Source organism: Cornus florida, unplaced genomic scaffold (assembly GCF_030987335.1).
Source record: "Cornus florida cultivar Cherokee Brave unplaced genomic scaffold, ASM3098733v1 CherokeeBrave_3.0.0_Hap2_Chr11, whole genome shotgun sequence".
Taxonomy (NCBI): domain Eukaryota; kingdom Viridiplantae; phylum Streptophyta; class Magnoliopsida; order Cornales; family Cornaceae; genus Cornus; species Cornus florida.
In genome coordinates this window covers 29,310,940-29,338,044 of record NW_026775581.1, presented here as the reverse complement: position 1 = coordinate 29,338,044, position 27,105 = coordinate 29,310,940, and the positions used below count along the sequence as shown (strand labels likewise).

Here is a 27,105-nt window from a genome sequence, read left to right as displayed (position 1 = left end):
TCAAAACTTTCTCAATAAAGGGGTCATGCACATGCAATGAATGAGGAATAAAATGTGAAATGGGACGGGTATCAACATTTGGTTGCACCGATTCACTCTCTTCATTGTGAATACCAACTTGATTGTCAACAATTTTTCCACTTTTCAAGGTCGTCACCGCATTGACATGCTCAATTGTTGGACCTTCCGATAAGGAATTGGTCTCCACAACAAATTGTTGCTTTGGTGGATTTAAAGGCATTTTTCCTTTTTCCCTAGCATTCAATGTACTTATTATTTACCCAACTTGGGTTTCTAGCTTAGTAATGGATTGGGAATGAGAATGAAGTAATTGGGTATTTGCCTCCAAAGTACCCAAAACGGTCAACATTTTTTCCTTAAAAGCGGGACTCCTAGAATTTCCTTGAGAATAAGATGATTGATTAGGAAAATGAGAGTTAGAAAATTGGTTTCCATGTGATGATTGAAAAGATGATCTATAACCTTGGGAACCTTGGCTTTGCATTAGAGGCAGAACATACTTGCCTTGAAAACTACCTTGGGGAGGGCTTGAGCCTTCCCCTTGGCTTTTCCAATAGAAGTTTGGATGGTTACTCCACCCGGGATTGTAATGAGTACCATAGGGATTATTCCCTTGGTTGACAAATGTGGCATTTACTTGTTCTTGGTGTTCACTTTGCACATGTTCATGGGGACAATTGGAAGTAGAACGTAAGACACTAGAATAAGTCATGCAAACTTCATTAGAATTATGATGATGACGACTAGGGGAGGAAGACACTTAATTCACCAAATTTTGGTTGATCATAAATTGATTAAACCTTTGAGATAAAGACTTAACTTCGGCGGCTCTGTCATTGGAATTGTCAACTTAATATAAACCGACATTCTTCCTTCCACCTAGATTTCTACCATTTTTGGAAGACAAGAATCGATGCATTGAATTCTCACTCATGCTTTCATAAAGACGCCATATATCATCCTCATGCCTATCAAGATATGAACCACCCATGGAAGTATCTACCATTTTTTTAAAATTATCCAACAAACTTTCAAAAAAAAATTGCACCAATTGTCATTTAGGAATGTCGTGATGTGGACACTTCCTAAGCAAGTCATTAAGGTGCTCCCATGCGTCATGAAACAATTCCCCTCCCCTTGAGAAAATTCTCTAATTGAAGTTCTCATTACATTGGTCTTTGAAACCGGATAGTACTTTTTCAAGAACTTTTGTTGCATTTCTGCCCAAGAAGTTATCGAAAAAGGCCTAAGATTGTTGAACCAATATTTTGCCTTATCTTTAAGGGTGAAAGGAAAAAATTTTAATCTCAAAACCTCTTCCGGCATGTCCGTGTATTTCACGATGAAACACACTTCAAAAAACTCATCCAAATGCTTGTAAGGTTCTTCACTTGGAGGTCTATGATAGTTGGGAAGCATTTGAATAGTTTGCGGTTTAATTTCATAGTGATGTGCTCTAAATGGGGGCAATTGAATGCATATAGGTGCATTATATTCATTTGGCACATAATGATCACGCAAAGCAAGAGGAGAATTCACAACCGGTGGTGCAACATAAGCACCTTGATTGCCTTGAATAATAGGAGGTTATGGGGCAAAAATTGGCCGAGGCATTCCTAAGAGAACATGGCCTTGTTGTTGTGGTGGAATGAAAGGTCTTGGCATGCCTAATGGTACTTGAATGTTGTCATGATGCACATTAGGGTGGAGGATACCTTGTTGATCGATGTGACTAAGGTCCTCCACATGGTCCTCATTGATGTCTTCCATTGATGAAATGGAATGACTAGAATTACCCATTCTCTTAGAATTACAAACAATGGATTTAAGATTCAAATTAAGTGGGACAAAAGTAGGATTTAATGACCTATGACCGTGTATTGATCCCATGTTTGATCAAGAGGTTTTGCACTTTCAAAGTCAAGAGTATACCATATATTCTTAGCATTACTATTTTAGAGGGCTGCTAAGGGATATTAAAGGTTCATAAGTTACAGGGGTATTCTAGTCTTTCTATATGTGTGTAACCTTTAATTGCACTTGCTGGGAATAGGTTATTGCATCACAGGCCTTATTTTAATGAATTACATATTGATATACATGCTGCAACAAAGTTTCTGATATATCTGTTGAAGGGCATTTCTGTAATTCTGCCAATAGTCTCGAGGGTATCTTGGTCAATCCATAATGTTGAGATAATGTGAGATTTACTATAGGTAGTGCATTGTATAAAACAATTTACATTTATTAATAATTCTCAGCATTTCTCTAGTGTACAAAATGTGACAGCCAAGGGGTATTTGTGAGAGTTTGTATATCAAATATGTTGCATGAATTCTCCACTACCACGTGGCATTGAGGTCCTGCAAGAGAGAAGGTTGTACAGTGTATTCATTGGCTAATGGAGGATTGATCTTATCCTCACTAGGGTTTCATTGAGGAGTATAAAGGTGCTGTTATAGCCTTTTCAGGAGTGTGCCTCCTTTTGTGAAAAACAAGCTAAATGTAGCTGATTGATAACTGCTTAAATGTTGCACATTTCAGCACCTAAGCTAGGGTATTTCAGTCTTTGCATCTATCTTAATTTCATGTTTTAGTCCTAATTTATGTTTATGTGTATTTCAGGGTAATAAAGTTAAAATGAACTAATTTTGGTTCACTAAAGCCTTTTTGGAGTCGAGCAAAGATATTCAGAAAAGCTCAGAAAATAACAAAAAGGAGGTCGCAGCCCATTACTCGTATAGTGTGTTTATTCTTCAAAAGTGGTCAATCTCAGACCTTTGATGATGTTCCCAAAGATGAAGAAGCAAACCAATGAGCTCAGGGCCAAAATGGAGCTAAATAGGGCTTAAAGGAAATTTCCAACTCTGGGGGATCAATCCCCTAGGGTAGGAGTTCGATCCCCTAGGACTTGGCAACATTATAGGATTTTCTTATTGTTTGGGCTTATTTTGTGAACTATTGGGCTTTAATAGGGTTATTACTTAAGGCCCAGTAAACTATTAGTTGAGAGTTAGTTTTTACTTTATTTAGGAGAGAGTTTTATTAAGTTTTATTTTTCTGTACCGTGATATTACGTTCTCTCTGGGGAAAAAGGAAAAGCTAGGGTTTGAAGAACATTTTTACAGGGGCTTTGTCTACAATTGAAGGAAAAAGAAGAAGGAGCCAAAAGATGGAGATGGAGCTTGTTGACACCATGAACATCTTATCCATGAGCTAGTTCTTCACTTAGGGCTTGGATGAGCCCTAAGTTCATGTAACCCTAACCTTTGTATTTCTTTTCTTGTGGAATTATTATGTTGTAATTAAATTATATGGCCTTGTGATTTCTTTATATATACATGCTTGATTTGATAAATTAGGGTTTGTATCGATGAATTCTTCCATTGAAATCTCCAATTGATTGTATGTCTATGTATGATTAATTAGGGATTTTATTCTTCATTAAATGATTAGAACTTAATTCTTTCATTAATTCTATATGTAATTTGCATGTCTATGTGTAATTGTTTTAGGATTATATTCTACATTAAATACTTCTTGTAGTTGTGTTTAGTGATGGCCATAACATGATACTTATTTGATACAATTGTCAATTAATTTGATGGATAAAGGCTTAATCTTGATGGGTTGTTCTACAAATTAGCTTTCTTGTTATTAGTTAATTGTAGTTAAGTAGGCAATTTGTGCTTGAGTATGTTAATCCATGCTTCTAATTACAATTAGTATTATTCTCTTGATTGATGTATGCTCTTATTTGATACATTTGTGAATGTGTATGGTGGGTTATGACGTAGTCTTGAATGGGTTCTACACTTTAGTTTAATTGTCATTAAGTAAACAACTCATTCTTGATGTTGATAATCTATGCTTACAATTGTGATTTGTAATGATAATGTGGCTACATCTATAATTACACTAATGAATTCCCCATTAATTGAAAGCATGTGGTTAATTGCATGAGCTTAGTGATGAATCCTAACCCTAAGACTCTCTTCATATCTCTTTAATTCTTAGTTTAATTTAGTTTAATTTACTTGCAATATCATTTCCATTTCCATACTTTCAATTGAACTCTAGTTTAATCACTCCACCAAAATCTTTTTCTCTCACACTCTTTCTCTCTCTTTTCTCTCATTTACAATCTAATTAACTTTAAAACCAAGTTTAATCCTAACACATGTTCAATCCCTTGGGTTCGATCCCTTCTCACTTCATACTACACAGTATAAGTGTCTAGCGGTTTATAAATGTAAACTATGATGCCCGCTTGATACCATTCCCAAAACCAAAGTGTGGTGCATTATTTTGTGCATACGCTCGGGTCGCATCATAATTTTGGCGTCGTTGCCGGGGATTGACGGTTTAGTTGGAATTGAATTAGGCATTAGGGTTAATTTGATTGTTTTCTTTAAATTACTATTTTCTTGCAAATCCCTCTTGTTCAATTAGGTACTTAAAAAGAAGAGGAGCAAGCATTGGATCTTGGCACCATTGTGACGTTGTTGCTAGGGACTTTCGTGAGCTTCTTGAATTTCTTTTACTATAATTGTTCAATTCTCTACATGCTTGCGAGATAGCCCTTGTTGAGGCTATCACATTGTTTAAATTCTTATCCAAGCATAAGCCCAAAAGGAAGCTATTGCTTTCTTGATAGAAAGCATCGACCCGTGTGGAGGCAATTTAATTTTATGTATTGATATAACATGGGAGTATGGGAACATCGTATATGGAGGTGGTGAATTATTGTTGATTGTTGTTGTGGTTTGTTGTTTCTATGAGAATTCTTCCCATTCTTGATTATCCTATATTTAATGGAAAACTAATTCTAAAATCTAGGGCATATGGATAATCTAGGTGAGTATCACCCTCTTAATGGGCATCCACCTCAAGGTGTGCATCCACCCTTGAGAATTCCACATCCTAATGTGTTTCCACAACCCAATCAAATGTAACAACCTCCAATAATACCAATCCATCCTCAAGATCATGTAGTGTATCCCCTAAATCCTCAATTATCTCTTCGGGATCACCACACTCCAAATGAATATAATGCACAAACATGCATCTAGTTGCCAAACTTTCGGGCAACCCATTATGAAATCAAGCCTGCAACCATCCAAATGTGCCCCATTTTCTATGGGGTGAGCAATGAAGAACCACATAAATATTTGGATGAGTTTTTGGAAGTTTGTTCAACCGTGAAAATCACGGACCTTCCGGAAGAAGTCTTAAAAATGAAGCTTTTCCCTTTCACTTTTCGGGAAAAGGCTAAATATTGGTTCAATAACTTGAGGGCAAATTCAATCACATCTTGGGCTCAATTACAATACGAATTCCTAAAAAAATTTTACCCCCAAGTAGAACCGATGCTATGAGAACTTCTATCCGTGAATTCTCCCAAAATGAGGGAGAACCTTTACATGAAGCATGGGAGCGTTTGAACGATTTGCTACGGAAGTGTCCACATCACGACATTCCTAAGTGGTAATTAGTTCGCTGCTTCTATGAAAGCTTATCCGATACCAAAAAAGGTATGGTTGATGCTTCATGTGGAGGAGCCTATTTGGATAAAAATGAAGACGATGTGTGGCATCTTTTTGATCGCATGAGCTAAATTTCAATGCATCGTTCTTCATTGTCCCGATTTGGCCAAAATTTGAATGAAGGAGGGAAGAAAACCTCCAGTCTTTCTCAAGTGGAGAGTTCCATGGAAATTGCCGCCGAAGTCAAAAATCTTACTCAAAGGTTTGATAAATTTCTTTCGAGCCAAAACCCGGCAATTCAATCATCCAACTCTTTCCATTCTCAAAGTGTGATGTGCATGACTTGCTCTAGTTATACTCACAATACTTTCAATTGTCCTCTTGGACAAGTTTTTCCGAGTAAGTATCAAGAACAAGTCAATGCTATTTTCATTCATCCGGGAAGTAATCCAAATTCTAACTCCTACAATTCCGGATGGAGTGATCCTCACTTCTCTTGAAGAAATCAAGAAGGAGGTAATATTCCTCCTCTTCATAAAAATTCTCAAGAAAAGTATACACTGCCCCACCTCCGAAATACAAAGTCTCAAGCATACCATTCTCCATCTTATCCTCTTCCAAATGTGAATCAATTCTCCAATTCTCATTCTTCAAATTATCAATCTTTTTCTCATCCACCTCAAGAGCCTCCTAGAAATCCCACTTTTGAGGATAAGGTTTTAAAAGCTTTGGGTGATCTTCGAAAGGAAAATCAAGTGTTTCATTCGCATTCTCAATCAATTGCAAAACTTGAAGCCCAAATTGGGCAAATGGTTCAAACAATGAAAGGGAAAGGGCCTATTCAACCCAAACTTAACCAAAAGGCATACTCCATTTCCACTTTGAGAAGTGGGAGAAAATTTGATAACAAAGTTGAGAGACCTAGTGAAGTTAGTGTTCCGGTGCAACCAAGTGTTAGCTCATTTACCATTCCCAATTCCATCCCTACTTCACTAGAGGCAAGTGGTCACATTGAGGAGCCAATTCCATCATCATCATCTTCCTCCCATGTAAAGAAGCCTTATAAGCCAAAAGCTCCATTTCCTCAAGCTTTAAACTCTACTTCATTTTTTAGGCAAGAAGGAAAAATCCATGACATGATGGAAGTTTTTAAACAAATTAAAATCAACCTTCCTCTTCTTGATGCTATTCGGCAAATTCCACCATATGCTAAGTTCTTAAAGGACTTGTGTACTCAAAAGAGGAAGAACAAGGGACCAAGCCCAAAGAAAGTGCGTCTCACGGAGCAAGTAAGCTATATCATTAAGCTTAACACCCCACCTAAGTTCAAAGACCCCGGTGTGCCAATCATCTCTTGTACCATAAGGAACCATGAGGTCAAAAGGGCTCTTCTTGACTTAGGGGCTAGTGTTAATGTTATTACCTACTCCGTGTATCTTCAATTAGGTTTGGTAAACCTTAAGCCAACTTCGGTAGTTATTCAACTTGCCGATAGGTCTACAAAACAACCAAGGGGAATTGTTGAGGACATCCTCATCAAAGTTGACAAATTCTATTTCCCGGTTGATTTTGTTGTGCTTGACACTGAGCCGGTTTCCGATCCTACCACTTACATTCCAATAATCTTAGGAAGACCATTCCTTGCCACTGCTAATGTGACAATCAATTGTAGGTCCGGCATTATGGACATATCTTTTGGCAATATGATGGTTAAGCTTAATGTGTTCAACACGAGCCAACATCCTATCAATGAAGGCGAGTGTTTCATGGTGAATGTCTTGGATGAAATTGTTGAAGAAGCTATTCCTTCCATTCATTCTATTCTTTCTGAAGATCCTCTTGAGGCATGCCTCTCTCACTTCAATATGGATGCATTTGACATTGAAAGCTCCATATATGAAGTGAATTCTCTAATGGACTCCGTGGCCATCTTAGACTTCCCGCCATGGAAAAACTCAAAAGAACCTCTTCTTCCAATCACAAGTACTCTTTCTTATCAAAAAGAGGAAGAAGTTGTAAGTTCACCAATGGCCAATCCAATTTATGAGGACATTCCTTGTAATATTGAGCATGAAGTCATTGAGGCTACCTTAGTGAATGAGAAGAAAATGATCAATGTGGCAGTTGACAAAAAGGATGAAGAGATTGAGTTTCCTAATAATCCAACCGAGTCTTTGAAAGACATTACCTTGCCAAGTGCAAGGCCGATCGTGATGGACTTTATTTTCAAGACCGTTGATGAAAGGGAACAAACTGCATCTTCCATCATTTCTTTCCAAATCATTCTTTTAGGAGATGTATTCATTGTTGTGAGAGAATATCCATTTGGGAAAATAGATAAATAGATTAACGAGGATGTGTCATATCCGATTTTTGATTCTTTTGACTAGTGAGTCGCCCCAACGTCTTGCTAGAGACGTTAAATACTAGTTGTATCGATTTTTCCTTCGTTGCATGTTAATTTACATTTTATTATTATTTTATTTTATTTTTTCTTTTTCCTTTTGTACATTTATGCATTTTTAAATTTTAAAAAAAAAAAGATTAAAACAAAAAAAAAAAAATTGTAAATAGGTAGTGTAGGTTGGTGTTTGATTTTATTTCTATTTTATTATTATTATTTTTATTATTTTTATATATATTTCATGTTAGTTTTGATTTATTCAAAAACATAAAAAAAATTAAAAAAAATTAAAAATTAAAAAAAAAAAGGAAAAAAAAAAAAGTACTAGTTAATATAGGTTGATAAGTGATTTTATTTCAATTTTATTTATTATTATTTTTTATCTATTTTTCATTTTAGTGTATATATTCTTCTTTTTTAAAAAAAAAAAAAAAAAAAAAAAAAAAAAAAAAAAAAGAAGATCGATCCCCAACATGGGTGGGAGATCGATCCCATTTTCTTGGCAGAGAGCAACAAAAAAATAGGCCAAGTGAATTGATCCCCCGTCCACGTGGATCGATCCCATTTTACTTGTATTTCCCCCTTCTCATTAAACAGTGAAGGGGACATTTTTTGCCTAAAATTGTCGATCCCCCATCAAAGCAGATCGATCGCCCCTTAGCCCTTGAAACCACGAATACATTCCTCTTCTCTGTTCCTTGAAATTTCTATTCCTCCCCATAAATTTCTTCACCCAATTTTCTTCCTGGCGTTCGAGTGGAATACGAACCGAAATCTCCCGTTGTTCTCTTGTTTTCTTCAACTCGTCGCATATGTTCGCTGTTCTTCGTCGAATCTGGGTCGTTCTTCGGCGATCAAGGCTGTTTCGGCCTTTATTTTTTCGACGTTGCGATCTCGGCTAGGACGCTGTTCTTTTCTGATCGCGTCTGTTCTGTTCTTCTTTGGTCGCACCATCTGATCGCCTTTCCGGCGATCAAATTTGTTCGTATTCCGGCGTCGGATATGGGTCACGGCTGCTTCATATTCCGGCAATTTTGACTAGGCTTGTGCAGCGATTCGCGGCTGGTTCTTCTCACATCGCAACTGGATTGCGGGTCTTTCCGGCCAGAATGCGAAACGTCGTTCTCCAGCGATTTTAGCTGGATTTCGACTGGTTCTGTTTCAGATCTCGGTTGGGTGCGATTGGGGAAGTTGGGTTGCCGATTTGGTAGGTTGTAGGTCTGAAAAAAATTCCGGCGCCGTTTGTTTCGCCTTTTATTTTCCAGCGCTGGCTGGGTTCTCTGTCGCGGCAGCTCTTTCCGGCCATTCCGGCTGGGCTTAAATTCCGGCGCTATTTGAGACTCGCCCTTTATTTTTCCGGTGTTGTAACTGGCTGTTCCCTCCAGCGATTTTGGCTGGATTTTGATTTGGTTTCTTCAACGATTCTAGCGGCTTTTGACTGGGTTTTCTCCGGCGAGTATGTGGGTAAGTGCTGATTTTGTGATTTTGGCAAGTTTGTGGGTTGTTAATTGGGTTCCAGATTCCACTGTTTTAAAAGAATTTGCATTGATGTTTTAAAAAAAAAAAAAATTTGGATTAATATTAAAAAAAAAAAAAAAATTACATTGATGACTTAAAAAAAAAATAGTTGAATTGTTGTTAAAAAAAAAGTGCATAAAAATTTGAATTGATGATTTAAAAAAAAATTTGTCATTGGAGCAGGTTTATTGAATTTGGACTACTTCCCATATATTTCAATCTTTAAGAAATGACTCGTGTTTCTTCTTCCAGACGTTTCAAACCCTCTAAAGAAACTCCCAAAGCTATGTGGCGCAACACACGTCTGGATTTTGAGACTACCTTCGACATTGAAGGTACGTTTCGCCACAATGACACGACTGAATGGGCAGTGTTAGAATTTGAAATGAGGCATTTGTCCTGCCTTTTTAGACCAGTTACAGAGGTTGCCTATCCAAGTATTATGCGCCTGTTTTATCAGAATATGGAATGGTTTAGTGATGCGCCGGACATATTAGCTACAACCATTGATGGTGTCCGAATTCACTTTGGTGTCTTGGACATAGCCCAGGCATTGGGGTGTCCACATTTGTGCCCCACTGACTTGCTAGCAGAGAATGGGGAGCTACGTTTTGGCAAATTCTCGAAAAAACCTACTGTGCATTAAATTGTTAAAGATATGTGTGACGGGAAGTATGGTGACAAGAAGAAGAAGAATTGTGCCAGCAAGTCCTCACTACCTAAGGATATGTGGTTTTTCGATCAGGTTCTGAAACGGAATGTTTTTCCAATAGGTCATAAGGTACAGCGGGGATAAGAGTTCTTAATAGCGTTATATGCTACCCACACTGGAGCATGGTTTTCTGTTCCAGCTTTTGTCTTTAACCAAATGCATAAATATTGGAAGCATTTAGTGGTGAGTGGGGATCCGAATGCGAAAAAATGGAAACTTCCGTTTCCGTATCTTATTACCCAGCTCCTTGTCCTTCGGCGCTTCGTGGTTGATAATGATGAGATCTCTGAGGCTCCACGGGTGACTTTTAGGCTAGCACAGTGGAACTTAAGCCTTTCTCATATGCCTAGTGCCAAGAAGGAAGGTGATGGCATGGTAGCAGGTGCTAGAGAGGACGTGAATGCCCTGGTTGAGGACGTCGTTGGGAGGTCTGAGGAGCAGATTGCTGATGGTGCTACTTATGAGATAGCACAGGCTGTGTCACCACATGCAGAGGAGTCTGCAGGGGTGACTAGGGCAGAGTTCAATGCCATTATGGGGCAGTTGAGGACCGAGTTAGCTGAATCTCGAGAGCAGCATCGAGTCGAGCATGTTGAGCTTATACAGCAGCACACCACTACCCAGCGCATGCTACGAGATCTATATGAGATTGTTTCATCGAGTCTCCCACGCACTTCCACATTACCACCTGATGCATGATTTCTTTTGTCTATTTTATGCTGTTCAGATATTTCTATTTTAGGTGGATGGGATTTTATGTGGCTATAGCCAGATTTTTGTGATTTAGAGCTGGCTATTTTGAGAACTTGTAATTCTAGGTTTTGATGATATATTTTGGTTTAATTCATCCATATACATATATGATTGTTTTTGGCTTTGTTATTCATATTCATTTAAAAAAAAAAAAAACAAAACAAAAAAAAAACAAAACAATAATAAATAAATAAAATAAAAAAAAACATAAAAAAATAAAAATTGCAAAGTATCATTCCGTCTTGCTAAAGACGTTAAACTTAGCCCATTTTTCTTATTTTTGTTTATTTACTTTATTTTGTTGGTTGTATATACATGTTCTTTTCCTTTGTTTCTTTAAAAAAAAAAAAAAATGTGTTACCAGTATGCCCTTATGCTTGGTTATGACTATTTTTATCTTTTATCAAGGGCATTCATCTCATATTTCTTTGCCTCTTATTATATATTGTTTTGAACTGTATGCATTGCTTATTTCATATGTATTTGATGTGAGTTTGCTAGTATGGTTATACAGCTAGGTTTTTGCATCCAAGTTTGGGGGAGACATCTTTCCTACTGGATCATTGCCGGACTTCATAGTCTTTGCCATTACGGTATACTCTTTCCATCATTTTTCATTGTTCTCATTGCATATTGAGGACAATGTACAGTTTAAGTTTGGGGGTAAGGTCATCATGATTCATTCTATTTAAGTTAAGCTTTAAATGCATGATGAGATTTGAGATGTGTTTGGCAATGATTTTGAACTTTTGAAACATAGTGCCATTGGAAAGCAAGTTGTTAGAGTCTAATACTTCTTGTATGCTCTAGGATGCCATTTAGGGGAAAATTTTAATTTTTGACATCATGTTTGTTTTTGTGGTACACATCATCTTGTTGGTTGAAAATGCTTTAAAAGTTGATTCTAGAATTCTACACTTGTACTTGCGCACACTAGCATTCAATTTGTGTGGTACATGCTTAGTTGATTATTGTCTTGGTTTATCCCAATTGAGCTAGTATGCTTTGAAAGCTTTCATTCTTGATAAAATGACCTTGCAAAGAAAAGAAATAAAAGCACTCACCAAAAGTGAGGAATAAAAAATAAAAAATAAAAAATAAAAAAACTGCATTCTTTCAACATGTCAACTGATTAAAAAGGAAAACAAGGGAAGAATGTAAGATGTATGATTAGTTTGAGTTCGTAACCTAACCATTCCGAGTCATTACACCCTTAGGAGTGTCTTTACACTTAACGCCCTAAGACCATCTAGTTTGGAAGTCGTTGGCTCAACGTTTGTTACATGGGGTGATTAGAGAGCGTAAGGAACTTGGACATTGCACATGGTCATACATAAAATAAAAATAATAAATAAATGAAATCAATAAAAAAAAAGTATGTTTGATTGAATAACAAGGTTCATTCAATGTCTTGAGGATTGGTACTATATCTGTATGCTAGTTTGAGGGTAAGGCTACGCCATTACTTTGATTTGCTAGGATAGCAACACATTTTGATGCTGGTTCACTCAAAAAAAATGATAGAATTGATTCAATTTGCATGATTAATTGCTTGATGTGTGGAGGACCATTCTTGCTTACATGATGTTGAAATATTGAGAATAGCTTAGAAATGGCAGAATTTGTATACTTGAGGTAGTCTACTTTCAACACTTGTTTAATATATGTCGTTGCTTCTCAAGTAAGAAAGAGCTTTTGATGTTTGTGGGTACCATTTCTGAAAACCCTCACGAGACTTCACTCGTCCACTAGGGGTAACCTAGGGGTTTAAAAGGCTTGTTACATATGCTAAATACAACTGTGATCCCTACGAAAGTGGTGTTATCTTTATTTGTTTTATTAGTTCATAGTTCTATATATGTTTATTTCATTTTCATGCTATAGTTCATTGCTAGGGACTAGCAATATCTAAGTTTGGGGGAGTGATAACTGCTTAAATGTTGCACATTTCAGCACTTAAGCTAGGGTATTTCAGTCTTTACATCTATCTTAATTTTCATGTTTTAGTCCTAATTTATGTTTATGTATATTTCAGGGTAATAAAGTTAAAATGAGCTAATTTTGGTTCACTAAAGCCTTTTTGGAGTCAAGCAAAGATATTTAGAAAAGCTCAGAAAATGACAAAAAGGAGGTCGCAGCCCATTGCTCGTATAGTGTGTTTATTCTTCAAAAGCGGTCAATCTCAGACCTTTGATGATATTCCCAAAGATGAAGAAGCAAACCAATGAGCTCGGGGCCAAAATGGAGCTAAATAGGGCTTAAAGGAAATTTCCAACTCTGCGGGATCAATCCCCTAGGGTAGGGGATCGATCCCCCAGGACTTGGCAACATTATAGGATTTTCTTATTGTTTGGGCTTATTTTGTGAACTATTGGGCTTTAATAGGGTTATTACTTAAGGCCCAGTAAACCATTAGTTGAGAGTTAGTTTTTATTTTATTTAGGAGAGAGTTTTATTATTTTTAATTATTAAGTTTTATTTTTCTGTACAGTGATATTACGTTCTCTCTGGGGAAAAAGGAAAAGCTAGGGTTTGAAAAATATTTTTACAGAGACTTTGTCTACAATTGAAGGTAGAAGAAGAAGGAGCCAAAAGATGGAGATGGAGCTTGTTGACACCATGATCATCTTCCTCATGAGCTAGTTCTTCACTTAGGGCTTGGATGAGCCCTAAGTTCATGTAACCCTAACCTTTGTATTTCTTTTCTTGGGGAATTATTATGTTGTAATTAAATTATATGGCCTTGTGATTTCTTTATATATACATGCTTGATTTGATAAATTAGGGTTTGTATTGATGAATTCTTCCATTGAAATCTCCAATTGATTTTATGTCTATGTATGATTAATTAGGGATTTTATTCTTCATTAGATGATTAGAACTTAATTCTTTCATTAATTCTTTATGTAATTTTCATGTCTATGTGTGATTGCTTTAGGATTATATTCTACATTAAATACTTCTTGTAGTTGTGTTTAGTGATAGCCATAGCATGATACTTATTTGATACAATTGTCAATTAATTTGATGGATAAAGGCTTAATTTTGATGGGTTGTTCTACAAATTAGCTTTCTTATTATTAGTTAATTGTAGTTAAGTAGGCAATTTGTGCTTGATTATGTTAATCCACGCTTCTAATTACAATTAGTATTATTCTATTGATTGATGTGTGCTCTTATTTGATACATTTGTGAATGTGTATGGTGGGTTATGACGTAGTCTTGAATAGGTTCTACACTTTAGTTTAATTGTCATTAAGTAAACAACTCATTCTTGATGTTAATAATCTATGCTTACAATTGTGATTTGTGATGATAATGTGGCTACATCTATAATTACACTAATGAATTCCCCATTAATTAAAAGCATGTGGTTAATTGCATGAGCTTAGTGGTGAATCCTAACCCTAAGACTCTCTTCATATCTCTTTAATTCTTAGTTTAATTTAATTTAATTTACTTGCAATATCATTTCCATTTCCATGCTTTCAATTGAACTCTAGTTTAATCACTCCACCAAAATCTTTTTCTCTCACACTCTTTCTTTCTCTTTTCTCTCTTTTACAATCTAATTAACTTTAAAACCAAGTTTAATCCCAACACGTGTTCAATCCCTTGGGTTCGATCCCTTCTCACTTCATACTACATAGTATAAGTGTCTAGCGGTTTATAAATGTAAACTATGATGCCCGCTTGATACCATTTCCAAAACCAAAGTCTGGTGCATTATTTTGTGCACACGCTCGGGTCGCATCACTGATGTGTGAGGTTCTCTCAAGGGCTAAAATGAAGAAGGCATTTTAGTGAGATTAACAAATAATTTGAGCTAAAATGGAGCACTGAAATCAACCAAAAGAAGCACAAAAGTTGTGATGTACATAAAGGTTATGTAAAGGCTATTTTGCTGGTGCAAAGAGGAGTTTGAAGGAGTTCAAAATTGCTATGGTCATTTCTGGAGCTTGAACAAGCTATGAGCAACAATATATTGATGTTATACAAGTGCTAAAGGTACTTGAAACTTCATCTTGCAGCTGGTATACATTTTCATCTCTCAAACCTCAAGTTTTACTTGATTTTCTGAACAATGCTTCTGAAACCGAGCTTATCATGTTATAATCATGCAATAATCTGAATTTCTATTATCTGAGCATGATTGTATTGATGTTTAGAAGCTGGTGAAGTTGAGTCTTTACCAGAAATTTGGCTTGCTCTTATTTTGACTTACTAAACCACACAGTTTTAGGTTTTTAAGTTTTAAAAGGCCTGCTATGTGTGTTGTGATTGCAATACCTGTGTGTATTTGCTATTTTCTACATTTGAGAATATCTATACAATTAATATATACTTGAGAGAGTCAAAATCTAAAGTCTTGTAGAGGTGTAGTGCTGTTGTAGAAAACTGTTGAGTTGCTGATCTTTGAATTGTAATTTGTTATCTACTTGCTACAAACTGAGAAATGGTGGGCTGAGCAAGTGTAATATGATGAAGGAAAATTATGGGAACTATACTCAAGAAAGTCCAGCCACGAACTGACATTTTTACCCTTGAAAACTGAAAGTTACAGGTGCAGCAAATTGGACCTGCTGTAAACTTCTAAAAAGTTGTTGTTTGTTTTTCATAGCTGTGTTCTTGTGTGTATACTGTGCCCTAGCTGTAGAACAAGTGTGAAACATCATTTTCAAGCTGTGGGAGCCCTTGGTGGTTGAAGAATTGAAGCATCTTAAGGCTGTGTTTGACAAACTGAGATTTGGGGTTTTTAACCTTAATAATACTGTTGTGAGGTTAAATCATATCATACCTTGCTATGTAATTTGTTCTAAATATATAAGCAAGTGTATTTAGCCTATTGAAGAATGGGCGAGTATAGTTTGGGGTGCTCTTGAAACTTGATGAGAGCTGAAAAGTACACATTTAAACCCCTTAAGCTTGAGTATTCTAGGACCTTTATCTATCTTATTTATCCGTTTTAGTACTTATTTGTGTTTTTATCTATTTCAGGTCAATAATGTTAAAATGGGCTAAAAATGAGTTCTTAAGGCCTTTTTGGAGTCAAACTAAGTCTTAGCGATGATCCGGAGCAAAAAGAGGCTGATTTGGAGCAAAAAGAAGCTGATACTGAAAAGTTGAAAAGTTGGATGGATCGCAGAAAAAGTTGGATTGATCGAACTGGACATGTTGGCAGCAAGCTGTCACTTTTTCCGTGCGTGCCCAAAAGTTCACCTACCAAAAAGTTGCGGGATTAGATATTTTTGGGCATATATTCTAGACTTAGTGACTAAGAAAATGACCTTCTATATAAAGGGAAGCAACCCATTTGTAAAAGGGGATTTTTAGGCTTTTTATCATTTTATTTTCTACATTGTAATTTTTATTTCTCTCTCTAGAAAAGTTAGAGATTAGGGTTAGAAGAAAAGAAAGAAGTGGAGGCACATCTCAAGAACACATCTCTAAATCCACTATCTCTCCATCTCTAGAGCTTCAAAGAAGAAGAAGAAGAAGAGGAAGAAGAAGATGGAGCCATGTTTGGAGCTTGATTCCATGACTACATCCACCTCCTCCATGATTGACTAGATCTACACTTAGGGCTTGGATGAGCCCTAAGTCTTGTGTAATCTAAACCCTTGTATTTCTATTTTTGGGGATTTTTATATATATTGTTGTGATTAGTGTTCTAGCCTTGTGAATTTCATGAATCTTGGTATATTTCTATGATTTCCATGGTCTAATTCTTCCTATTAATTCTCTAGTTTATTTACATGTCTATGTGTGATTAAATTAGGAATTATGTCTCACATGATTCATATGGGTTAATTCTTCCATTGATTCTCTATTTTAATTACATGTTGTCTTATGTGTGATTATTTGGGGAATTGATCTCTACACTAGTTTTTCTATATTAATTGCATGTTTATGTGTGGTTAATTGAGAATCTAGTGATGGCTAGACATTAGTACTTAATGGAATGCTCTTGTTATGTCTCTTAATGGTTCATACTTATTCCTTGATGGATTGTACCTCTCCCTTAGTTTATTTTCATGCTAGTAGTGTAGTTGTAGTGTAGTGTTAGATGGGGGAGACAATTCATGCTTGTTCTTTGATGTTCCATGTTTTTGAATGCAAGAAGCATATGCTCTAATATTGTGGTGTAATGGAATTTTGAGCTTAATGAAGGATTAATGACTTGTTATGATATATTGTATCTTTCACATGTGTTTAGACAATATATTCCTCTCCCAATAGATATATTGTGGCCTCTCACATGATGTTTAGACAATATATGTTTAACTAAGTCATCCTTGTGAATTATTTGGACTATGAGCTTAATGAAAGGTTTAATGACTTGATTTGATATTTTGTTCTCTTCACATGCTGTCTAGACAATATATTCCTCTTCCAATAGATATATTGTACCCTTTCACATGTTGTTTAGACGTTATACACTTATTGAGTCACCTTTGCTAGTCGAACCAATTTTGTTCACAACAATGTATTCCCCATTAATGGAAAGCAAATGGTTAATTACGCAAGCTTAGTGGTGATTCCAACACCCTAAGTCCTCTCTTCTCATCTCTTAAATCCCTATCTCTACTTAGTTTTATTTTTATTGCATTTTAATTAATTCTTTTCTAGAAGCAATCAACCAACCCAACTCTCTTTTGCAATCATTTGGTACGCTAGAGTCGAAGTTGAAATTCCAACACGTATAATCCCTTGGGACGATCCCTACTCACTCTTGCTACGTTATTAGTGGTGTTGGTAGTGGTTTTTTTAAATTTAAATTTGACATAAAAGGCTTTTCTTGAACCACACATTCACTACATTTAGTTTGGCGTATTGGAACGGCCGTCGTCAAAGCTGAATTACAAAGTTACCTTTGTGAGCTTAAAAGCTAGGGTTTGTTGACACTAAGGCTGCTTGGGAGTGTTTATTGATATAACTTGCTGTCTAAATTGTTCTCTACAATCAAGCATGTTTATTTTGTTGATACAAGACTATGGGAGGCATTTACAGGGCTGAACTAGAGCTACATTGTGAAGAGACCATTCTACCCTTGAGTATAAGGTTTTAGCCTTTAGTGAAGTGACATTATTTTACCTTGCTCTAATCACTGTGAATCTTGTTGAGCAAAGTTTAATGAAGATATCAAGGCTGTGGGTAACAAGTGCAGATCAGTTCTGAAGCTACAGAGTGATGTTACTTCTTTGCCCTTAGTTTTAGGGTTTTATCTCATTGTGCACTAAATGTGATCTACCTTGCTGAGTTTATTGAGGAAGACATTTTTGTAAGTGTAAATTGGCTATACAGAGCTATGGAAGTCCATTACAGGCCATTCTTGGAGCTGCATAGCCTTTTGGGAGCTGTTATTGTTCTACCTTGCTTATCTACTTGTGTAAACCATATAAGCAAGTGTATTTGACTGATTCAAGGTTGTGGGAACCTAGTTTGATCATCAAGTGAAGCTGCACAGTGATTTGACAGATCTATCCCTCTTGTTGCAGAGAAGTGAAGTTAGGGTTTCTTACATTTGATACTTAGAGCTGAGTATTCATTCTTATCTTATGTTGCAGCTTAAGTATATTGTACCTGGTGTGTTGACACCTTTATTACATTGTTGATTAAGCTATTAAGAGCTGTAAATGTCCAAGCAAAAGGGCTGTGGACTGGGGGAGTGCCTATGTGCACATTGTTGATCTTGTGTGTGTGTAGAGGATGTGAAAGTCAGTGTCCTAGTGAATACAAGATGGTTGGAAAGTGGGGTAGCTGAGTGAGTAACTACTTGCATGCAGCAGGTGAATATAGTAAGCTAGTTTGTGTGGATTGGTTGTGAAAGATAGTATCTATTCTTGTACAAGGGTGCGTGCAGTGAGTGAGATAGTTGAGTGTGTAACAAGGTTCATACTACTAGTGGAGGTATTTATTGGCTGAGGCCAAGAACCAAGGTTTTTCCTTATTGATAAGGTTTCCTTGTATATCTTGTGTCCCTGTGATTTGACTATTTGCATTGGTTTTATCTTCTATGATATGCATGTTTATACTCAAGTGAAAAGGAGAAGAAACTACCTAGGACTAATTCAACCCCCCTTCTTGGTCCAACACCATGCATGCACAAACAAAACAAAAATAAGCAATAAGCAAGTAACAATTACTTCTCCACCATAACAAATCAACAATCAACAATCCTCCACATACAATAATCCCATACTCCCATGCTCTGAACAATATGCAGGAAAAATTAAATTGCCTCCACGCAGGTTCATGATCTATCTAAGAAAATAAAAACTTGCCTCTACGCGGGCTCAGGATTTAACTAGAGAAAGAATTTAGAAAAGCTCACAAAGGGTCCTTAAGCAACTTCAAATTGTTTTTCAAATTTTTCTTTCTTTGCCTTGCTTTGCTTTGCGATTTTTTTTTTTATTTTTGAGCTTTTTATGCTCTTGCTTAACTTTGCTTGGCATGCTTTTCCTTCTTTTGCATTTCAATTTCCCTTTTCTTCACCCTCTTGACTCAATTTACCTAGCCAATCAAGAACAAACACAATAAGTAACCAAAATAAAAAAAAATAAAATAAAAAAGATCAAAAGAGTACTAATTCCTAATTAATTCCCAAAATACGACAGTGCTGATCCCCGGCAACGGTGCCAAAACTTGGTGTTGCACTCGTCAATGCACCCAATTGCATGCAAAATAGAGAGAGACGTGTGTGTAATGTGGCCAAGTTTAAATTTATAGAATGCCACTACCACTTCCAACTAAAAATATAGTTAGAGTGAGTAGGAATCGTCCCAAGGGAAAAGAGGTGTATTTGTGCTTGGAAATTAATGTCAGATTAGTAGGTTGAATGATCAAAGATGGTTAATGATTGGTTAATTAAACTATAATGCAATAAATAAAAAACAATGCAAGTAAATAGCAATCTAGAAAGTAGGGAAAAGATATAGGAGAGAGGTCTTGGGGTTTAGAGTCACCACTAAGCTTCACTTCATCAAACACTAGCAATTGTACATTAATGGGGAAATTTAAGTTGTAACTTGTGTGTGTGACACTAATTGAAACTAAGCATTGATGGTAAATAAGTATAGATTGTCTAGCCAATTTTAATGAAAGCACAACCTATCAAATGAGACCAATATATATTCAATAAAACCATAATTAATGTACACACAAATATCTAGAGACATGCACTCTTTGTATTCGTAAGTATGGAACATCAAGAAACAAGAATGGATTGTTCACCTACCTAAGAAATTAAAGTAATTACACTACAACTAGGCTAGAAATATGAAATTAAACTAATTAAACTAGAGATGTGATACAATCCATTGAGAAACAAGTGTGAACCATCAAATAAATCACAAGAGTGTTCCATTAAGCACTATGCCTTGACCATCACTAGATTAACATCATCAACACATATAGACATGCATCAATTTCATTAAATCTGAAGATAAAAACATAAACATCAATCTAGCATACATAAACATATGACTAGAGCTAAATGATCAATTGAAAGCATTAATCCATACAAATCAAGTAGAAATCACAAGATCTATATTTATTCATGGTCAAAACATGTAATACCCCTATCATTTTTCAGGTATTGGACGATTCCAGTCTTAGAGCTTGTTCATGCTGAGCAGAGATGGTCACTCACTCCTCCGAGTACGTAGGATTCCCTTTCATGTTTTAGTTTTGGATTTCATTTCCGTACTTTATTTTCTTTTGGGATTTTATTAGGGGTCCACTAGATGGATTCCCAAGTTGTACGTTTATTGGAGGTTTTGGAAAGTTTGGATTATATTAGTTTTATAACTTTTGAGGATTTAATATTTAACATTCTTTCAGCCTTTATTATTTATTTTAAAATTCTTTTTGTAATCCTGCTTGTCTACATATTAATTGTTTGGTATCCCTCGGATCTATGCTCGGACTTGATCGTCCGTGGCTCTAGAATCGAGGGGTATTACAGTTGGTATCAGAGTACTCCAGGTTCAAGTGTCTCTAGGATTCTTTAGTATAAGACTTCCGCATAGCGTATTCTCTTGTTTAAAGTTTAAGTTTAGGATTCGTTGTATTCCTTTACGGTTCGCTTAAAAGGTACTGATGTCAATCTTATTCTGTAATTTTAGAATGTTTGGCACTAGGAAAAGGATGTGGTCTGCGATGAAAGCAAGGAAGGACCTAAGGAAGAAAAAGATTACTCCGACGATTCCCCTACGAAGGCAGATCAAGAAGGCAGCATTGGAGACCAAGGAATTATTTCCAATAGACGTTGTTTCGGAGTACAAGCCAAGGAAGATTTCTGGTGTGCGAGATTGGCCACCATACTGTGGACCCAACACAACTTCGGTGGTGCTCGAAGCTGAACCAAGTGGAAAGAATGAACCCAAAGAAGATCATGAGGGAGGAGATACCGGGCCATCCAAGCAGGAGGGTACCAAATCAGAAGGGGGATGGCTCTTTTAAGAGTAATTTTAATTACTAGTAGTAGTGGAGGTATTAGTAAAAGTGTAGTACGGATTTAATCACGTACACTAATAGTTTTAAAGAATATTTTTATGGTTATTCTTTTGGAAGTTTATGGTTTATGGAAGTTTTTAATAAAGTGAACCGGTGGTTTTGGCACCTCAATGGTGTTTCATATGGGTTTTTGAGATTTCCATAAATGGTTTGTTTGGAATGTGTATGTTGCGATGATAAAGGAATATCACAGTGGAGTGGTTTGTATTTATGAAAGCAAATAAATAAATTTTTGCTTATAACTATGCTGTGTGGGTATGAGACGATTACCAATGCGTTTATAAAAGAACTTATGTAAAGCAATACGATAAGTTTGTTATCAAAGGAAGAATTTCCAAGATTGAGCGATAACCTAAATGTGAGTAGATTTCAGAGTATTTTGTATACCTTACATGTTTTGCTCTACAGTGTATTCAGACATTTTGGTTTATAGTTTAGTTGGTGACACAAGTATACGATAAACCTAATGATATATCTACACCTTTAGGCGATACTGTCATTTTACATGAGAGTGATGGGCCTGTGACACTAGATATTGGTAGACTCAGATTTCTAGTCAATCTAGTGGTCCTGGACATGCACACTTATGATGTGATACTTGGGATGGATTGGTTATCTCACTTCCATGCCCAAGTTAATTATTATGATAGGTCTATTGTTTTCACCATACCTAGTCAAGATATGTACGTCATCGTTATGCCACGTTCTAACGAGGTCACTAGCACTTATTTGTTCCATGTAGAGGAGGAAACAGATGAGGAGATTACTGTGTCATTGGATAGCATATCAATTGTATAGGAATTTCTGGATATTTTTCAGGAGATTCCAGGTTGCCACCAAGTCGAGAGATAGACTTTGTGATTGACTTAGCTCCAGGCACTATGCCTATTGCTAGGGCATCATATAGGATGGCACCAGTGGAGATGCGAGAGCTGAGGAATCAGATTCAACAATTGCTCAGCCAGGGTTTCATTTGTAGGAGTACTTCACCCTAGGGAGCACCAGTTTTGTTTGTGAAGAAGAAGGATGGTTCGCTCCACCTGTGTATAGATTACAGGGAGTTGAACAAGGTTACTATTCGTAATAAATACCCTTTACCCAGGATTGATGATATTTTTCATCAGTTGAAGGGAGCTATATACTGCATTCTGGATATCATCAACTTCGGGTTAAGGAGCAAGATGTTCCTAGGATAGCATTTCTCACTAGATATGGTTCTTATGAGTTTCGTGTTATGTCTTTCGAATAGACTAATGCACCTGCAGTCTTCATGGATTTAATGAACAGAGTCTTCAGGACTTACTTAGATCAATTTTTCATCATCTTCATAGATGATATTTTGATTTATTCTAAGTCGGAGGACGATAATGCTAGATATCTTCGTATAGTGTTGCAGACGCTTCGTGAACACCATTTATATGCCAAGTTCGAGAAGTGTGAATTTTGGCAGTGGGAAGTGAAGTTTCTGGGGCATGTAGTGTCGGAAAGGGGAATAGTGGTAGATCTAGCCAAGGTTTCAGCAGTGGTTGAGTGGGGACAGCCTACTTCACCTATTGAGATTCGGAATTTTTTCAAATTGGTAGGATATTATCGTAGGTTCATTCAGGGGTTCTCGAAGATAGCAGGACCGCTCACTCACTTAACTAAGAAGGGTGTACGGTTTGTATGGGATAAACACTGTCAGAAAGCTTTTTAGGAGCTAAAGAGCAAGTTGACTTCTGCACCGGTTCTGTTTACTCCACAGAGCGTAATAGAATATCGAGTTTATACGGATGCTTCTTTGCAAAGTCTTGGATATGTTTTGATACAGGAGGAACGACCGATTTCATATGGATCTCGTAAGCTTAAGCCTTATGAGCTTAATTATCCAACACATTATTTGGAGTTAGCAGCTGTAGTCTTTGCCTTACGTATTTTGAGACATTATCTATTGGGAGAATCCTTCAGATTATTTAGTGATCATAAGAGTCTGCAATATTTGTTCACTCAGCAGGAACTGAATATGAGATAGCGCCGATGGTTAGAGTTTATGAAAGACTATTATTTCTCAATACAGTACCATCCAGGGAAAGCAAATGTAGTGGCAGATGCACTCAGTCGTCGACCCTATGCGAGCCTTTCTGTTTTATTCACCACTAAGTGGAATGCTTTGAAGACAGTTGATGAGTTGTCTGATGCATTTATGGCTTGCATGGTAGTTACACCTTCTATCATTCACAAGGTTTTGAAGGCACAACTCACGGATCAATAGTACATTGATAAAATTGCAGAGATAGCTTTTGGGGAGGTTCCATTTTACTATGTTGGGACTGATGAAGGGTTGAGGTACAAAGGACGTTTAGTGGTACCTTCTGCTGATGATTTGAGGAAGGATGTGATGATTGAGACTCATCATTTTGAGTTTTCTGTTCATCTAAGAGGAGACAAGATGTATCAGGATATGAAGTGGCAGGTATGAAAAAGGACATTGCTATTTTTATCTCTCAATGTAGTATTTGTCAGATGGTCAAAATTGATCATCAGAGGCAGCCAGGAGCTCTACAGCCACTATCGATACCGGAGTGAAAATGGGAGAGCATTTCCATAGATTTTGTGGAGGGATTGCCTAATTCATACAAGGATCACAATTCCATTTGGGTCATTATTGATAAGTTGACTAAATTAGCTCATTTCTTGCCTGTTTGCACTGACTTCACTTTAGAGCAGTTGGCGAGACTTTACATTACATAGATTGTAAAGCTGCATGGCATTCCATTATCTATTATATCGGACAGGGATTCGAGCATTGTGTCCGAATTTTGGAAGAGTTTTTAATAAGCTTTGGGTACAGAGTTACATCATAGTACTACTTATCATCCTCAGACTGATGGACAGACTAAGAGGATTAATCAGATTATGGAGGATATACTTCATTCTTGTGTGCTTGACTTCAAGGGCCACTGGGAGGATTATTTGCCACTTGTGGAGTTCGTGTATAATAATAGCTTCCAGAAGACTATTGGTATGGCACCGTTTGAGACATTGTACGGCCGTCCATGTCGATCTCCTGTTTGTTAGATGGAGGTTGGAGAGAGCAGATTTTTGGGTCCTGAGTTCATTAAGGATACCTCCGGAAAGATTGCTTTTATTAGAGATCGCATGCGCACTGCCCAAAGTAGGCAAAATAGTTATGCCGATCGTCGTACTCATGCATTGGAGTTTCAGGTTGAAGATTAGGTTTTACTTAAAGTGTCTCCAATGAAAGGAGTAATGCGCTTTGGGAAGAAAAGGAAGTTGTCACTGCGATTTGTCGGTCCATTCATGATTACGGATCGAGTTGGAGCTGTAGTTTATCGGTTAGCACTTCCGGATCATTTGGATCGAGTGCATAATGTGTTCCATGTTTCCATATTACAGAAATTTCTGCGAGATGAGGATCGGTATCAGCATATCGATGTTGGGGAGATTGAGTTACAGCCGGATGCAACATATTTGGAGTCACCGTGTCATATTGTCGACCATCAGGATTAGATTATTCGTAATAAGGTTATCCCTTTAGTGCGTGTTCAGTGGAGTCACCATAATAAGGCTGAGTCTACTTGGGAACGGGAGGATGTCATTCGTTCGCAGTTTCCTGAAATAATGGAAGAAGGTAAGAGCGAATTCCGAGGACGGAATTTCTTTTGTTAGGGGGAAAGAATGTAATACCCCTAATTTTAAAAAGGATAGTCTCGGTATTTTAATTAATTATTTTATTGCATTTTTATTTGATTATTTGCTTATTTGCCTGATTGTTTAATTGTTTTTATTTAATTGAATTATTTGTTTTCATTAATGATATGTTTATGTGGCTGTGTATTAATTGTGTAAGTTGTTTCTTTATTTGTTTAATTGAATATTAGGTTTATAATTGTTTTCTTTGTTTAAATTAAGTGTTGAATTAAATGTTTTTAATTTAGGGTTTTTACGGATGAAGTTGCCGACTAGTTATATTTTTTATTTTTAGTTTTCCATCTCTTTATATGATTAGTATTAGGGTACAGTTTTTGGCCTATATATATTCTTGTATAAGTCTGTCAAGGGTTTTAGAACCTTAATCACGTAATAGTAGAGGCGATGAGATACAGAGAGGTGTGTGAGAGAACAGAGAGAGGGAAACTTGGGGTTTAGCTAAGACTGAGGCTAAGCCAAGGAGAGAACGAAGGGGTGTTGCTCGTGGGTTGAACAAAGGGGCAACAGAGGAGTTAGAGCAGTGAGGGATTGCCGAAAAAGTTAGAAAGACGACGCCGAGATTTCAAAACTGAAATCAAAGGCAAGTTCTATTTCTTGCTCTCTCTCTTTGATCTGTGTTCTGTGCATGCCCAGATAGTCTCTAGGAACTTAACAGACATTAAAATTGATTATGTATGCATGTGTTGATTAATTGAAATTTAATTGTTGAACAAATTATTTCATATTCTACTTTAAATCTTGTAACGATGCATACTTTGATTTAAAAGTTTTTGGGATAGTTTTAGGACATAGATGGACTTTCGGAAACCTAAATAAGACATTACAGAGTGTTTTAGCATTGTCGGAGGCAAAGATGAAGACAGAAAGCAAGGATAGAGACGGCCCAAGGAAATGGAACCGGCTCCCTAAGATTTTTGGCTATGGCTCTCTGTAAGAGAGAGAGCCGGCTCCATGGATTGAGGGAACCGGCTCCCTAAGTCACAAAGCCTGTTCCCAAGGTAGGGGAGCCGGCTCCCAGAGTTGGCTCTCAACTTTTAAGAGCAAGCTCTCATGCTTAAAGGTGTACTGAACGTGGTTTTGGGTACCGGTTTTGATATGTCTAGAGTTCCTGGACTGTTCTGGGTTATTATTAAGGATTCTAAACCTTATTTTATGATATATTAAAACTCATATTGCATAATTAACATTTGTATGCTAGTGGATTTAACAGTATGGAAGTTTAAACAATTTTGCATGCTATTAACGAATGTAAAATATTTAATTGTCTAGCCTTCTTTTAGCAGTTTAAATGACTGGAACGTGCTTTTTAAATCTGTATTGGATGCATAATAGGGCCATATACTTATTAGATTTTATTATGCTTATCCTGGATTTTAATTAATGAACTATTAAATTATATTCTGTCAATTACATGGATGCTTATTCTGGATTTTTAATTGATGAACCATTAAATTATGTTCTGTCAATTACATGGATGTTATGGATTGTATGCACCGGTATGGGATGGTGGCATACTAGGGACGGATTAGTTTAAAATACTAAGTCCTACCTACTCTGAAATAAGGGAATGGATTATAAAATTAAATCCTACTTATATTTAAGTCAGACCAGCTGAACAAGTTGAATGACTAACTAAATTACTTGCTACTTATATTTAAGTCAGATCAGCTGAACAAGTTGAATGACTAACTAAATTACTTGATACTTATATTTAAGTCAGATCAGCTGAACAAGTTGAATGACTAACTGGATTTCTTATGGATGGATATGATAGGATTTATATATATATGATTATGGTACCACGATATGAGTTTGAGTCTCAGGATCGATGGTTAGGGAGCATATATGCATTGGGATGCGTAACTGGCTATGATGGTAGAGGTATACCCTGTTAGGTCTAGGTACTCATGCCCACCTTTGGTGCGATTTACATGTTGCCTTCTATTTAGGTTGAAACACCCTTTGTAGTCCAGTGAGAGTCC

The 27,105-nt window shown here is 36.6% G+C and overlaps 1 protein-coding gene and 1 non-coding gene across 2 annotated transcripts; one reads left to right on the top strand and one right to left on the bottom strand.

The window, feature by feature from the left end:
* Positions 1–5,390: 5,390 nt before the first annotated feature.
* On the bottom strand, positions 5,391–5,499 carry LOC132287458 (small nucleolar RNA R71). The gene has a single exon (XR_009473030.1). It is a non-coding gene; the product is annotated as a small nucleolar RNA R71 (small nucleolar RNA).
* A 2,823-nt stretch (positions 5,500–8,322) lies between these two features.
* LOC132285960 (uncharacterized) lies at positions 8,323–12,823 on the top strand. Its single transcript, XM_059788202.1, has 2 exons — positions 8,323–9,375; positions 9,682–12,823. The coding sequence occupies exon 2, from the start codon at positions 10,298–10,300 to the stop codon at positions 10,838–10,840; it is 543 nt and encodes a 180-aa protein (XP_059644185.1). The 5' UTR covers positions 8,323–9,375; positions 9,682–10,297; the 3' UTR covers positions 10,841–12,823.
* The last annotated feature ends 14,282 nt before the right edge of the window (positions 12,824–27,105 follow it).